Consider the following 13668-nt stretch of genomic DNA (forward strand, 5'->3'; position numbering starts at 1 on the left):
AACAGTCTGCCAGCGGAGGTGGTTCAAGCACCTACATTGAACACCTTCAAGAGTAAATTGGATGCTTACCTTGCTGGGATCCTCTGACCCCAGCTGACTTCCTGCCCTTTGGGCGTGGGGCTGGACTCAATGGTCTTCCGAGGTCTCTTCCAGCCCTAATGTCTATGAAATCATGAAGAAGTACAAATGCCCTGAAATTCATCAGTATGGTTCAACAGTTCCACAATGGCATGATGGCATGCTGTTTAGTGAATGGCGAATGCTCTGACCCCTTTCCAGTCACAAAGGGCGTCAAGCAGGGCTGTGTGCCTGCACCTACCCTCTTCAGCTTGGTAGTCTCTGCTGTGTTGTTGGATGACTTCCAAGATGATGACCTTGGTATGAGGATCAGGTACCATTTTGACGGAGATATCTTCAAGCTGTGCATGCTCTGAGTGAGCTTCAAAATCGAGAGAGCTGCATTTGGCAACTTGCACAGTCATAAGTGAAGAGGATTATACACAGGCTCACAGACTGACATGCAAAGATCCATGGATCTACTCTCATCAGTGTGTGACACCCTAAAAATTCTCAGCTTTTGCATAATTTCTGGACCATCAAAGCTACAACATCACTCTTTGGTTACCAAAAGTCATGAGTCGGATCACATGCAATCATAATACTGCCTTCAAAATCATGAGCGCTTGACAGAGAAAGAGATCTATTTATTTATTTATCTTCTATTTTTAAAGCCTTTAGAACTCGGTCTACCCAGATTGTTTAATTGTTCTCTCATACCTTAGTTAGGAACTTACTGTTGTTTTTGAAAATTAAGATTTATATGTAACCACTTTCCAATAGGTAATTGAGTTTTAAGAAAAACACCAAATATCATGAAACTCGTTAATAACATGAGAGTTGTCAATAATTATTTTATTCTGAGATAATTCACAGCATTTTTATAGTGCTATTTATGTATTGATTCACTTGCTTAATTCTTCTGAGGATGCTTATGGCCACTGTCATCATTTGTTTCTTAATTTCCCTTTTAAAATCAAGGAAATGGAATTTAAAGATACCAAATATTAGCTTTCTTATTTTGTGTCCTAATGAAATAACTTATAGCATGAGTTGGTTGACATGTTCCTTGCAAAGGAAGGTTTTATTTAATGCCTTAGCACAAAATCATACTTCCAACATATTAACATTTAATTGTTTCAAATACTGTAAGGAAGGCTGGTTTATAATCGAAACCCTGATAACATATTAATCATTCCTCCCTTTTCTTCATCTGGAAGAGAATTTGCATGAGACATATGGATAAGGTTAAAACTCCATCTGAGAGACATTATATAATGACACTATAATGAAGAGAGATCACAGAAGATGATTATTATGTGTAAAAATTCAGTTTACTTCCTTTTAGTTTCTAAACAGTTTTTAAGTTAATCACATTGATCTTTTTCTTTCCATGGTAACAGTAGAAACATTTAATTCCATGAAGAAATCATTTCATTGCCTGACATTTTTGCCAGTAATTGGATAGATTTGAGAATTTGTGTACAGGCACTTTATAATAGCTGTTGATTGGGGGTATAAATAATAACAGTGTACCTAACATTGTATTATGTTCTTCATGGAAATTGTATAAACAAATGGGATGAAGTGCTGACCCCACTGAAATCAATTATAATGCTCACATTGACTTCTCTGGGTCCAGGATTTCATCCAGGGTACCTTACCTGAAAGGGCTTATAGTCTGAAACCCATCCTTCAAAAAAAACCTTACAAATATGCTTAACTGAATGGACTGTTGGGCCCATCAAGGTCAATGGGACTCGCCATACATAACAGTATTTTTCCCTAAGGTTGAAGAATCAGGACCAATATACCACCATTAGGTGAAGATCAAATTCTATCCATTGCTTTGAAGTATACTTGAAATAATGGCTTTAGGAATTAATCAATCACTTTGACTTTCCTTTGTCAATCGTTTGTAGCACCCACCTAAAGTACTGAATTCTGCAATGTAGTTGAGGTCTTTCTTTAAATAGATTTATACAGAGCTGTGTTCATACTGAACATATATAGATGCAAGTCTAGCATGATTAATTTCCCTGCTGATTGATAGCAGGGATTAACACCTCCATATTGGATAAATTAAGATAATCTGAGATTTCTGCATTTCAGATTTTAACCAAATAAAAGTTTAAAATATGTTTATTGTGTAGGCGATTAGAAGGAATGGCAGGGATACTATATGTGCTTGTCAGCAGTGAAAGATGCACTGCATTTGGGGGAATAGTCAGGAGCTGTTATTACTGTATTGAATCCAAGTCTTTTTAGGAAAACAAATAGTGAAGCTGGGGGTATTTGGGGAATATGGTGTACTCCACTTTGAAGCACACCAGATACATGTATATTCTGCTTAATAGTGTACCCCAACGCCAGTAGCTGAGTGTTGCGTATTGCCTATATTATATTAAAGACTTACCTGCATATCAGTTAAATGTGTAAATCTTTTGAAGTATGAAAGATTTTCAGGCCCCATAGTCTACTTTATAGCTTAAACTCATGTTAACTGCATTGTAACTATATTTACATCTGTCTGCTTTATAACTAACTGAAGTCCATATAATTGCCAGAGAGAGTGAAGAGAAGACAGCTGTCAGAGAGATGCTATTAGAGCCTTGAATGTCAGGGGAACTGGTCAGTTTTTAAACCGCTAAAGTAACTGTCCTCACATCACTATAAACAATGCTAAGTACACTGCCTTCTCAGTACTGATATTAGCATTTTCAGAAAAGACTATTTTCTTTTGTTTTCTAATAGGTTTGTAATAATCAATGTCAGGTTTTGAAAATGAGGGGGCACTAATCAGTTTCAAGATTGGAAATACCACATTACTGATAGTGCTGTGTATTTCATATGCAGTGATTGATTTATATAAAATTGAGAGAGATGCATGTTTCAGGTAAATCCGTGTTTTTTTTCAGTCCCAAGGATGTGCACTTCATGGAGTTCACTGCAGTGAACTTTATAAAAAATGGAGTTTGGGGAATGGGGAGGAGTGAAACTATTAATGAATTCAAATCAAATTATGCCAAATGGCAAAGTGGCTGAAAAAATGGGGGTCAGGGGGAAGTCCAAGTGAAGTGTCATTAGAGATTTTTTCCCCAATATCTTTTAAATTAAATACTTTTAAACATGCCAACATTTTTCATTTTGACATTTTTTAAAGAATTGTTTGTTTTACTTTACTTCAAAAGGAAAAAAGTCAATAAAAAAATTTTAAAGGTTAAAAGAAGATTCAGAAGAAAAAAAGGATTTCATTTCAGGTCCCTTCCTTTGCCCAGCTCTATTCAAGCATATATTTAGAGGGGGGGATGTTTTGTAAATAGTATGAAAAAGTGACCACATCACATGCTTTAAAATTTACACTTCTTAGTTTTTGAAAAGGCACAGGTGGTGATAAGCTGCTATTAAATTCATGTTACATATTTACCAGTTGCAGCATTTTAAGGAATGGTGAAATTACTTCATTCCAATTTTAATATACATTGAAAAATTATAATTATTGTAACTGGGAGACTGAAAGTCTACATAGTTATGAATAAGAGGCTCGATACATAGTTAAAAGGATTTCCTTAATTCATTTCAGGCAACTTCTTTTTATTAAAACAACAAAACCAAATAATACCGTGCCTTTTAAAAAGTCATAGCTGCATGCAGGTGAGCAAATATACTAGACCTCCAGAGACTGGCAGGAACATCCATTCATTTTGAAATAAATATATTTTCTGAATTTTCTGAAGATTTTTTTTTTTTTTTTATCAAGCTCCTCTTAATAATGCTGCTGACCTGCTCCAGTAATCATGCTTGCAGCTTACCTTTTTCTTTGTTACTGGGATTGAAAAGTCACTCAAGAAGAGCTCCCTCAAGCCCTTTCATTTAGGACCTTACGTACTCAGTACCATCCAGGATTGAACCGTTGTGCAGTAATTCTCCTCCGCAGCTTCCTGTCTTATCTGATCCAGGTTTTTGTTGCTGTCTGTCCAACAGCCTAAATTCTCTTTTCATAATTTTGCTTGTACTGTCAAATTTTCAGCTTCCAGGTTTTCTCACTATAATCTGGCTCTCTGACAACCCCTGCTCTACCATCTGTGTAGAATAAAGTTCTGTTCAAGCTGGACAAAAGCAGATTTTTTTGGAAACAGAGACATTGTATTAATGTGCCAGTAGCTTACTGCTTTTCCACATTTAGAGACTGGAGGGGAGGGATAAATCTTAACTAAAATGCCAGAATATATTATCAAGTAACACGAATGTTGCACACGTATGCTGTCACCCATTAAACTGAACGGCCATAATTCTGTGAGTAAAGTTCCACATGTAGAAAACACTTTTAGTTGAAAACACTTTTAAACAAAAATGCCCCCTTTCTAAATTAAAAATTTTGTTATTTCAAATTTTTCTCCTTTTGGATGAAGAATCAGATTTGTTTTCATTTTTATATATTTTAAATAACTCTAATGAGAATAGTGTTTCATTTTGTTGTCTTGCATATTAATTTCCAACATAGGAAAAACAAGGGGGGCTTTGTTTTTATGAATAAAGTGAAGGCTAAACTTTTGAGATTATCGTATTTATAATTTTTCAGTTTTTAAGTATGGAAAGCGATGTCCTAAGTGGTAGTACCCTGCCTTAGTCATTTCCTTTGATCAGGCATATTTCTTTTTTTATGAGACATGATGTTGGTACTTGAGTTAGATTGAGCGCTGGCTGGAAACAAAGAATATCATGTTAGAGAAGCAGAAAGGGGCATTTAAGCTGCTTTAAAGGGCAATGTTGTGGCATGTACAAACCCCCCAAATGTTCAAATGCATCTACTATGGGTAAAAGCATTGACAAACATTGTCCTGGGGTGTTCCCTTCTATTTATGCTCGGATCGAAAACATTTATTCTTCAATCTGTTCTTATCTTTCAGAGATTCATGTACAATATTTCTTATTCTTTGATTTTGTTTTGTAGAGAAATGGTCAATGCATGGTTTGCTGAGAGAGTTCATCCTATCCCAGTTTGCAAGGAGGGAACCAAAACCCACAGTGAATCTTGCTCTTGCTCTGCTCAACTGGCTACCTGTGCTGAGATCACCAACCCTGGTACCCCAGCTAGGAAAATCTCTGCCTCTGAATTTGATAGGCCTCTAAGACCTATTGTTGTCAAGGACTCTGTAGGAACCGTGAGCTTTCTCTCAGACTCTGAAAAGAAGGAACAGATGCCTCTACAATCTCCAAAGATTGGGACTGATATAGGAGATCAGTGCTCAAGACTCTTAGAACTAGTGAAAGATATTTCTAGCCACTTGGATGTCACAGCTCTTTGCCACAAAATTTTTCTGCACATCCATGAGCTTATAGCTGCAGATCGCTATTCCCTTTTTCTGGTCTGTGAGGACAGTTCCAATGAGAAATTTCTTGTCAGCCGGCTATTCGATGTTGCAGAAGGTTCCACCTTGGAAGAAGCTTCCAACAATTGTATCCGCTTGGAATGGAACAAGGGGATTGTGGGACACGTAGCAGCCTTGGGCCAACCTTTGAATATCAAGAATGCATATGAGGTAAATATGAAACATTGTAAAACTGAAAATTTGGCTGTTATAATTTAGGACTAAAATGTGAGTGCACATAGTATTAGCCAGTATCTGATACTCTATGTGAACAATTGTATAAAATCTAAAGCTGTATATAACTGGGCAAAGTGGGATGACTTTGAGTGCAGGAATATTTAGGCTGAAGGTCAGGGTAAAAAAATTGATAATAAATTCTAACAGTCTGTGAAAAAGCTGCTGAAGTGATGTGGTAGAAAACCTGTAAGTGATTTAAAATTCAGCAGGACAAACCAGAGATTACAACTCTACCATCATAGGGCAGATTTTTGTGCTTCTAAAGTTAGTGATCAAAGAAATTTTCCCAACTGGAATTGCACCAAAGATAATGTGCAGAATATTACTTCTAACTGATTACCTCTTAATCATTCTGAGTGGATTTTTCTAAAGTTATAATGATATTTGTAAGCAGTGTTTCTCAGCAGCTTCACATAGGATGGGTATAAAATAGGCCTTAACTGTTGTCATACACGAGGGAGCTGATAGGTCCCTATCCAGGTAAGCACACAGATGCTTAGTACATTACTTCAATTGGACTACTCAAGTGCTTAATGCCACACACATACTTAAATTTATTTACCTGAATTGGGGCTGGAGTTCTGAATCAGATAGTGAAACCAGACATTGCTGACTTAAAAACTAGTCTTTAAGAATACATTGCTACTTTTTAGTATGATAAAAATGCACTTAATATATTGTAATGATACATTGTAAAAGAAATGGAAAGGAAAGATAATTGATCCAATCCCACCATTTTGTAACTGAGCTTTTTGATATTCCCACTGCTGTGTGTATACATGCAAAGGGAATCTTTAAACATTTTTTTTTTTACTCGTAGTGTGCATGAGAGTGATAATACCAATGAGTTTCTGATGTAACAGAATTCTTTTACACACTTTAAAATGAGTATTTGAGGGTGGGATTTAAAGGGGACGTGCTCAGTTTCAAGTGAATTTGATTGCTTAACTCCATTAGGCTCCTTTTGAAAATTCGGGCCATGGTGACCTGTTGTTTGATTATTATAAAAATGACTTGGCAGTTGAGTCACATTGAAATCACCTCCTTGCAGTAGTAATGCAAAAAAAAAAATAGCGATTTTTATTTGCACACAGTAGAAACTGGACTCTTTTTCCTCTGACTTCCTGATCTGTGTAAACCTTACACTTGAAACCATTTCTTCTCTACCCAGCACTACAGTTATGTAGTGAAGAAAGAGCTTTTAGTTTGGGCTTTAATAGCTCTTATCTTAATATAGGCCACATACAGACATTCATTTTCAATTGGGGATTGTTGTTCTTCCAGGAGAAACCACAAGTATAGAGATGTCCAGGATTTTTTTTCCAAAGCACAAATTGCTACTCCAGAAGAAAAATAATCTGGGAACAACCAGGGTTAAATCACTCTCAGAAGACCTTCTCCTTAGAGACCAAATGTCTGTACAACTTGCCTTGCTGAAAAAAGCCATGTCACAATCCTCCAGCATCCCAGGGTGCTTTGCCCCTACCCCTTCCTTTCCCCTTGCCCCCTCCCAAGACAGTGTCTTACTCTGGCTGGACTGTACTACTCCAGCCAGGTAGGGAAAAGAACACACCCTCCTTATAATCTCCACATTGTGCTGCAGGGAGACGCAAGCAATCCAGGTCAGCTGATCAGGACTGCCCTGTATACTGCTGCCCTATATACACCTGTCTCCAGGCAGACTGAGGGAACCTGCAGAGAGAGTGTGCTGAGATGTGTGTATTGCGGGGGGAAAGCGGGGCACAGCTTTGTAGTGTCAGGACTGCAAGCTCCTTGCTCTTCAGGGTCCCAGCATTCAGATGTCTCCACCTCAGATTTTCTACCAGGAGAACAAACCAAGGAGAATTCTTCCAGTTCATTTGAACATATAAAAGCTCTAGTGCTTGAAGTTTGTCTTCTCACTTTTGTGTTGACACCATTCTGGTCCATCATTTTAGATTATTTTATTTAAACAATATGAATATAAATGCATGTGGATATTTTTTCTGATTTTTCAGTGCCTATTTTATGGACATTATGGATACATTTTGTAGCAACAATGATGAGTTTTTAGTAAATGATTATTTTTCCTTAAAGGACTGGCCCTCTCTAAAGCTCCAGGGCTAGACTTTTCATTGATCAAGGGTAAGATTATTTAGTAGCTTGTTTTGATCTGGAAATAGCTTTTAACAGTGAAAAAAAGACCTTTCTAATATTTGGGAATAGGTTTCTATGAAATATATTCCCAAATGTTTGTTCTTATGTGTGTTTATTGTTGGCTTTAGATCCAAAATCATTCATTTCAGGACCTTTTTAGCCATGACTATTTTTCTGAATAGTTTGGTAATTTCTTGTGAGGATGGAAATGAGGCAGAAATCGTTAACTTGCACATACAGCCATTATAGTAAATATCTAGGCTGGAAAAAGCTTTACCTAAGTTTGTTGCATTTTCCAACCCTTACATTTATCCACAAGTGCTTATATTATACATACACAGTTTATTTTCTACAACATTTCCTATAATTCATTCTGTCAGTACTAACTTTTATATTTACATAGTTACTATCTTCTAATGGAAACATTGTTGCCCTGGGTAACAGTTATGTGAATGTTGGAATTCCTCTAGCCCTATAAACTGGAAGGAAGGAAAACAGTCTTTGAGCAAGTGGGTAATTTAATTACATTTTTTTTCCCTTACAAGGATCCCCGATTCAATGCAGAGGTCGACCAGATCACAGGGTATAAGACACAGAGTATTCTTTGTATGCCAATAAAGAACCACAGGGAAGAGGTAAGTTGCAATACCTGGATCATCTTGTACAACAGTGTTTCTAGCTGTGTTACTCTTTTCAGCTGTAAATCATTATTACACAATATAAAATATGAAATAGATTTGTTTGGGTTCTATGACAGATATTTTTACGCTTTCCCGTTCACTGATGCAAACCAAATGGCTTTGGTCAGAAGAACTTGGATTCAGATCAGTGAAAGGACATAGGTACTTGAAATGAGACTTTTTATTTAACTTCTCTCACTGAATAAACTAGCTAAATTATTGTCTAATTAAATTGGGAGTAATGGCCCTGGCTGACCCAAATAATTAAGCAGATCTTCCTTTCCTACCTATAACTTGTGTTTAAAATAGTTTTTCACTGCTTTATTTATCATTAGAAATTTACACTCCATGGCCACACATTGATCATGCTTTTGATACTGTTATCCCAGTCAAACATCCACTCCCCCTTCGGGATGCTGGTTGGCAACAGTTACAATGGCATTGAACTAGTCAATGAGCAAATAGAACTCCACCATGCTCTGATATCTGACCGAGTGGTGGTAGCACATGTGACTGATGCAAGGGGGGGCTTTATATTTTGCTCAGATTGCTTTTTTTCTACATATCGATAGAAACAACTCAAGAATGCTATAAACCGAGTAGTTGAAATCATAAATTCATGGCCAAAATTCAGCTGGCTGTGGTATAGATGTTTTGCTACTTGCCCATTCCTGCTGAAACGTGAGGGAGCATTAGGTACTGGTAGTCCCTACTTAGATACACTGGCACTGATTTAATGGTTTGAATGGACCTATAAAATCTTAGCTGAGTTTCCCTTTCTAAGTGAAACAGCGCTTCTAGTTGAAGTAAAGCAGTCACTTCTTTTTTTAAAAACATGGACTACAAATTAACTAACTAGCAAAGGCTGAAATGGAAAGAAAATTGTGTGTTACATTCTCTCCTATTTGCATGAATTTTGAGGGCTCTTACAGCACTTTTTTAAAGTCACTAACCATAAGGTTTTTATCACCTTCACTATAACGCTGAACTGGCACATTTCTGGAATGAGATTTTGATTCAGTGAATTGAGTCATAAATTACAGTCTGTTTTCAGCATCTCTCTTAAAAAAAACCCCCAAAAACCAAAAAACACCCAGGCTGCACTCCTCCCCCTCCCCCCAATGCAGCTTCTATAATACCCTATCTTGCAGCTAAAATAATTTGCTTAGTTCCACAATGTCAATAGTTAAAATCCAGATACAGAAAAGTCCACTCCTCTGCTATATATCTGAGAGACATCTTACATAGAAGAAAAGCTTTGAAAACTGGCCCCTGGAGAATGCAAGTATTATCTTCTGATCTGTTTGTTGTCCACTACTGTTTTTAAAGCAATATTTAGCATTCAAACAAAATTATCTAAAAATAAAATCTAAAGAAAATTGTATGTTTGACTATCAAAATGTATGATACTGAAGACTTTTTCAAAAGAGGTAGAGCATGCTCAGGTTTTCCAAAACTTCCATGCGGAGTCTGAGATGAGGAGTCCTCCAAGGTCACTCAAAAATAAAGAAACATTTTTTAAAAATTACACAGTGTAAGGAGGAAGGAGCAGTTCTGACCCATGGGGAAGACTGAAGGATTTTAGGCAGGCTTGGTAAAAGAAAGCAACAGAATTACAGAACTTCAGTGTAATAATAAAACAAACTATTCTAAAGCTGATTCTAGCTGAGAGAACCATGAAGAAGTATGTATTTCAAATCCGGGTCTGAACAACTCTGCTGTATTTATCTTCAGGCTTAAAGGCAATAGGAGGCTTATACAGTGCTAGTTTTGTTTGTAATGAGCTCCCTTTTCTCCCCATGAAATAATACAGAAGCACGCTGATCAAACGTCAAGTTTGACTTAAAGGGCTTTGCAGAGAGTTCTGATATGTGAGGCCCCTATGCACAATCTCTGATAACTAAGTAAAACTTCTGTCCAACCATCCATATCAGATATCACCAGATGGTATGTTCTGGCAATAGTTATAATCATTTAAAAGAAAAAGCAAGAAAGTTATTCAGCCACAAAAACTGGGTCTTACTCTACCAAGGGAAAAACAAACTGGCCAGCAGTAAAGCCATTTCAAACTACTTTCCTATTTGAAACTTTCAGGAAATTAACATAAAGCAATGTGAAGCATAGCATTTAGTTCCTTCTGGGATTTTCCTTCTGGAACGTCTCAAGTGTCAGTAGAAGTTTCATAGTTAGACTCTACATTTTATTAAGTTAATCACACTGACTATAAAATGTATGTATAAAAGAAGAAAAACCACAATAAAAACTTTAAAATGGCCTGAATTCTTATCATCAGTAGTACAGTGGCCACTACTAAGAGTAAATATTCGCCAGCTCATATTAGCCAGCACTTAGCACAGAGTTCCCACGGTTATTTTTTTGCCTTAGTTATAAGGGGAAACTAGCATCATCTGGCTACAACTCTAGTTGTAAGCCTTATACCAGTTCAGTATAATAATGCCATTTCAGACATCTGGATTGTTGCAGTTATCTTCTCTCTCTTGTGAAGATTGCTTATACATTTTGGTTAAAAGCACTGTAGTTAAAAGCATTCTTAGTGTACCAAGATCACTGCACACTGCAGAAAGGAAGCCTTTATAACATCATAGGAACTTATGGTTGGAAGGGACCTCATGAGATCATCTATCCAGCCCTCTTCTCTAAGCAGGATCATCTCTAATAAAGCCATGCTAGTTAAGGGTCTGTCCAACCTGCTTTTGAAAACTTCCAGGGATGGAGATTACGCAACTTCTCTCAGTAGCCAGTTCCAATGTTTGACCAGCTTAGTCAGAAAGTTCCTCCTCATCTCCAACCTAAATTCCCCCTGCTGGAACTTGAATCCATTGCTCCTAGTCCTGTCCTGTATAGCCACAGAGAAACACCTGTCTCCATCCTCTTTATAATTAGAATCCTTTCTTTGCAATGTTTGAATAAAATACTAAATTTCTCAAACAATGATACAAGTCTATGTTAAATTCTAGGAAATAATTCTCTAGTACAGAGGTTCCCAAAGTTTTTCTTACTGCATATCCGCTTCCAGATGTACCAGCTGTCCACATACCCCTACCAGCATATGTTTTATATTTTAACCTCTTAAATGCTAGTTATTATTATAATGAAAATTTAATCAGCCATTACACAATTTCTCACGTGTACCCCCCGCAGAGATGTCTTGCATACCCCCAGGGGTATGTGTATCACAGTTTGGGATCCCCTTCTTAGCCTAAATCAACTCCTCTTTGGGTTATACTCCAAAATGTATAGGATTTTTCAACAGGAACTCTGAGCTGAATTAACTGAAGCATCACTCCCACGCTCTGATCTGAAGTACGTGAGATTCAACTTCCTGCTGGCTTACTAGGTGAATGTTTCATTCTGGCAAAGATCACTCCAATTGTTTGGCTTGTTTATTTTTGTTTTTAATTTTGCCTTGTGTCCTGTCACTGAGTAGTTCTTCCCAATAACTCAGGGTGCTGTGCTATTTATAACATCCTTTTCTTAAAGTCTTGCTGAACTTGATGTTATAAATCTAAGTCCTGTCATTGAACCTAGGAAAGTTCTCCACCCTCACCCCACCCCACTGCAGGTATCAGTTATGTCTAGGGAGTGCAGTGTAGCTTAGACCTACCCAAGTTAACTTTAAACCAGTTAACTCAGATACCTGTAAAAGTCCATCTGTGACAACACAGAGTTAATGCTTGATTGCAGTGTGGATATACCACCACTTGACTCACTGGACATGTCCTTCAACTGATGCATGTAGATATTGGCAGTTCAGCAGCCAGTGAAGGCATGTGGTAACAAAGAGAAGGAGATATGATAATGTTAATTAAAAACTGGAGTCTCTAAATAAATATTGTATTTTCATGCACATGGCTTGCCCTCAATTAAAATAACCCCCCTTGTTTTTGCTAGGCAGAATGAAGAAGAAAATATATTCCTGGGCACATCTACACGTACTATTACTGCACATGAATAAACTGTAGAGCTTATTGCCCCACAGCTTATCACTCCCAGGTGCACTGTTTTAACATGCACTTGGAAGCAATTAACTCCAGAGCAATAAAGTCTGCAGTTTATTCATGTGCAGCACATGAAGCTGGGTCAGAGCAGCCCTGGCTGGCAGGGAGCCCAAGGAGTCAGCCTGCCAGACTGGGGCTGCTTCCCCTGGCTCAACATGCTGTGGACAAGCTGGCTAGGGCATGAAGAAGCTTTATTACAGCGCTAGCCAGCAGGCAGCCCCCACGCTAAAGCAGCCTTATTCCCCAGCTATCCCTTCCAGCATCTACACATGCACTACTGCAGAGTTTTTTAGTTCGTAGTAGGATAGTACTTTTATTTATGAGAACTATCCTGCTACAGAGTAAATTAATTTACTCAAGCCTAATAGGGGTACGTGTGTAGATGCTGATACATTTACTGTGCAGCTAATTAGTCAACTGTGCAGTAAAAAGTCTCAGGTAGATGCAACCCCTGGAGTAAGTAGTAACTGAGTAGCAGCAGCTAGAGAGCTGAGCCTCCGTGTGGATTCTATGCAGACTTCACTTTTGCTTTTGCTTGGTAAGTGGCAAAAACTGCTCTTGCCATATTTCCTCATGTCTGGAAACTTGAGTTTCCAGAAGCTGGTTTTGGGAGGGGTGGGAGGGAAGGTGTACCTGGGATGTGAGAAGATATGGTAATTGTCCTGGTCTGCACTTTGTAGACATGAATCAAACACCACTTCTACAAGTAGGGAAGCAGAATAAACTTGAAATCACAAAGCCCACTATTTCATATGAATAGGCTTCTTTCTCTTTAAATGATAGAGTTGACTTTCTTCTTCCTTTCACCATCCCTTGCTTTAGCATTTTTCTAGAGGTGCCAGTTTTACTAAATCATGAAATCTTCTCAGGGAGCAAAAGAATGTTCTTAAAGTCAGCAAAAAAGAAAATAATAATGAAGAAGGGAATTGGCTCCCTTTGGGGCTGAAGTAGCTTTCACAGAATTAGGTCTGAGATCTGAATGTGCAAAAAATATAGCAGGAAACATCAGATAAAACTCAGAATATAGCTATGAGCAATGAAAAAATAAGTTGTTTTCCATGAAATGCTGAGGTGTGCACTGCCACTTCTAGGGCTAGGAGTCAACTATCAATTTCAAACAAATAGTAAGTATAATAGCCTCTGACAAATTAAAGGAAATCTGTTTTC

The 13668-nt window shown here is 37.6% G+C and overlaps 1 protein-coding gene across 4 annotated transcripts in view; it reads left to right on the top strand.

Annotated features, from left to right (window-relative positions):
- PDE5A (phosphodiesterase 5A) overlaps positions 1-13668 on the top strand; it is a 97707-nt gene that overhangs the window by 16364 nt on the left and 67675 nt on the right. For all 4 annotated transcript variants that reach the window (XM_019534037.1, XM_019534038.1, XM_019534039.1 and 1 more), the window contains exons 2-3: positions 5012-5600; positions 8348-8437. In XM_019534037.1, coding sequence (XP_019389582.1) covers positions 5012-5600; positions 8348-8437 — 679 coding nt within the window. The remainder of the gene's footprint in view (positions 1-5011; positions 5601-8347; positions 8438-13668) is intronic.

The sequence above is a fragment of the Crocodylus porosus genome, unplaced genomic scaffold (assembly GCF_001723895.1).
Source record: "Crocodylus porosus isolate Cpor-Errol unplaced genomic scaffold, CroPor_comp1, whole genome shotgun sequence".
NCBI classification, from domain to species: Eukaryota; Metazoa; Chordata; order Crocodylia; family Crocodylidae; genus Crocodylus; species Crocodylus porosus.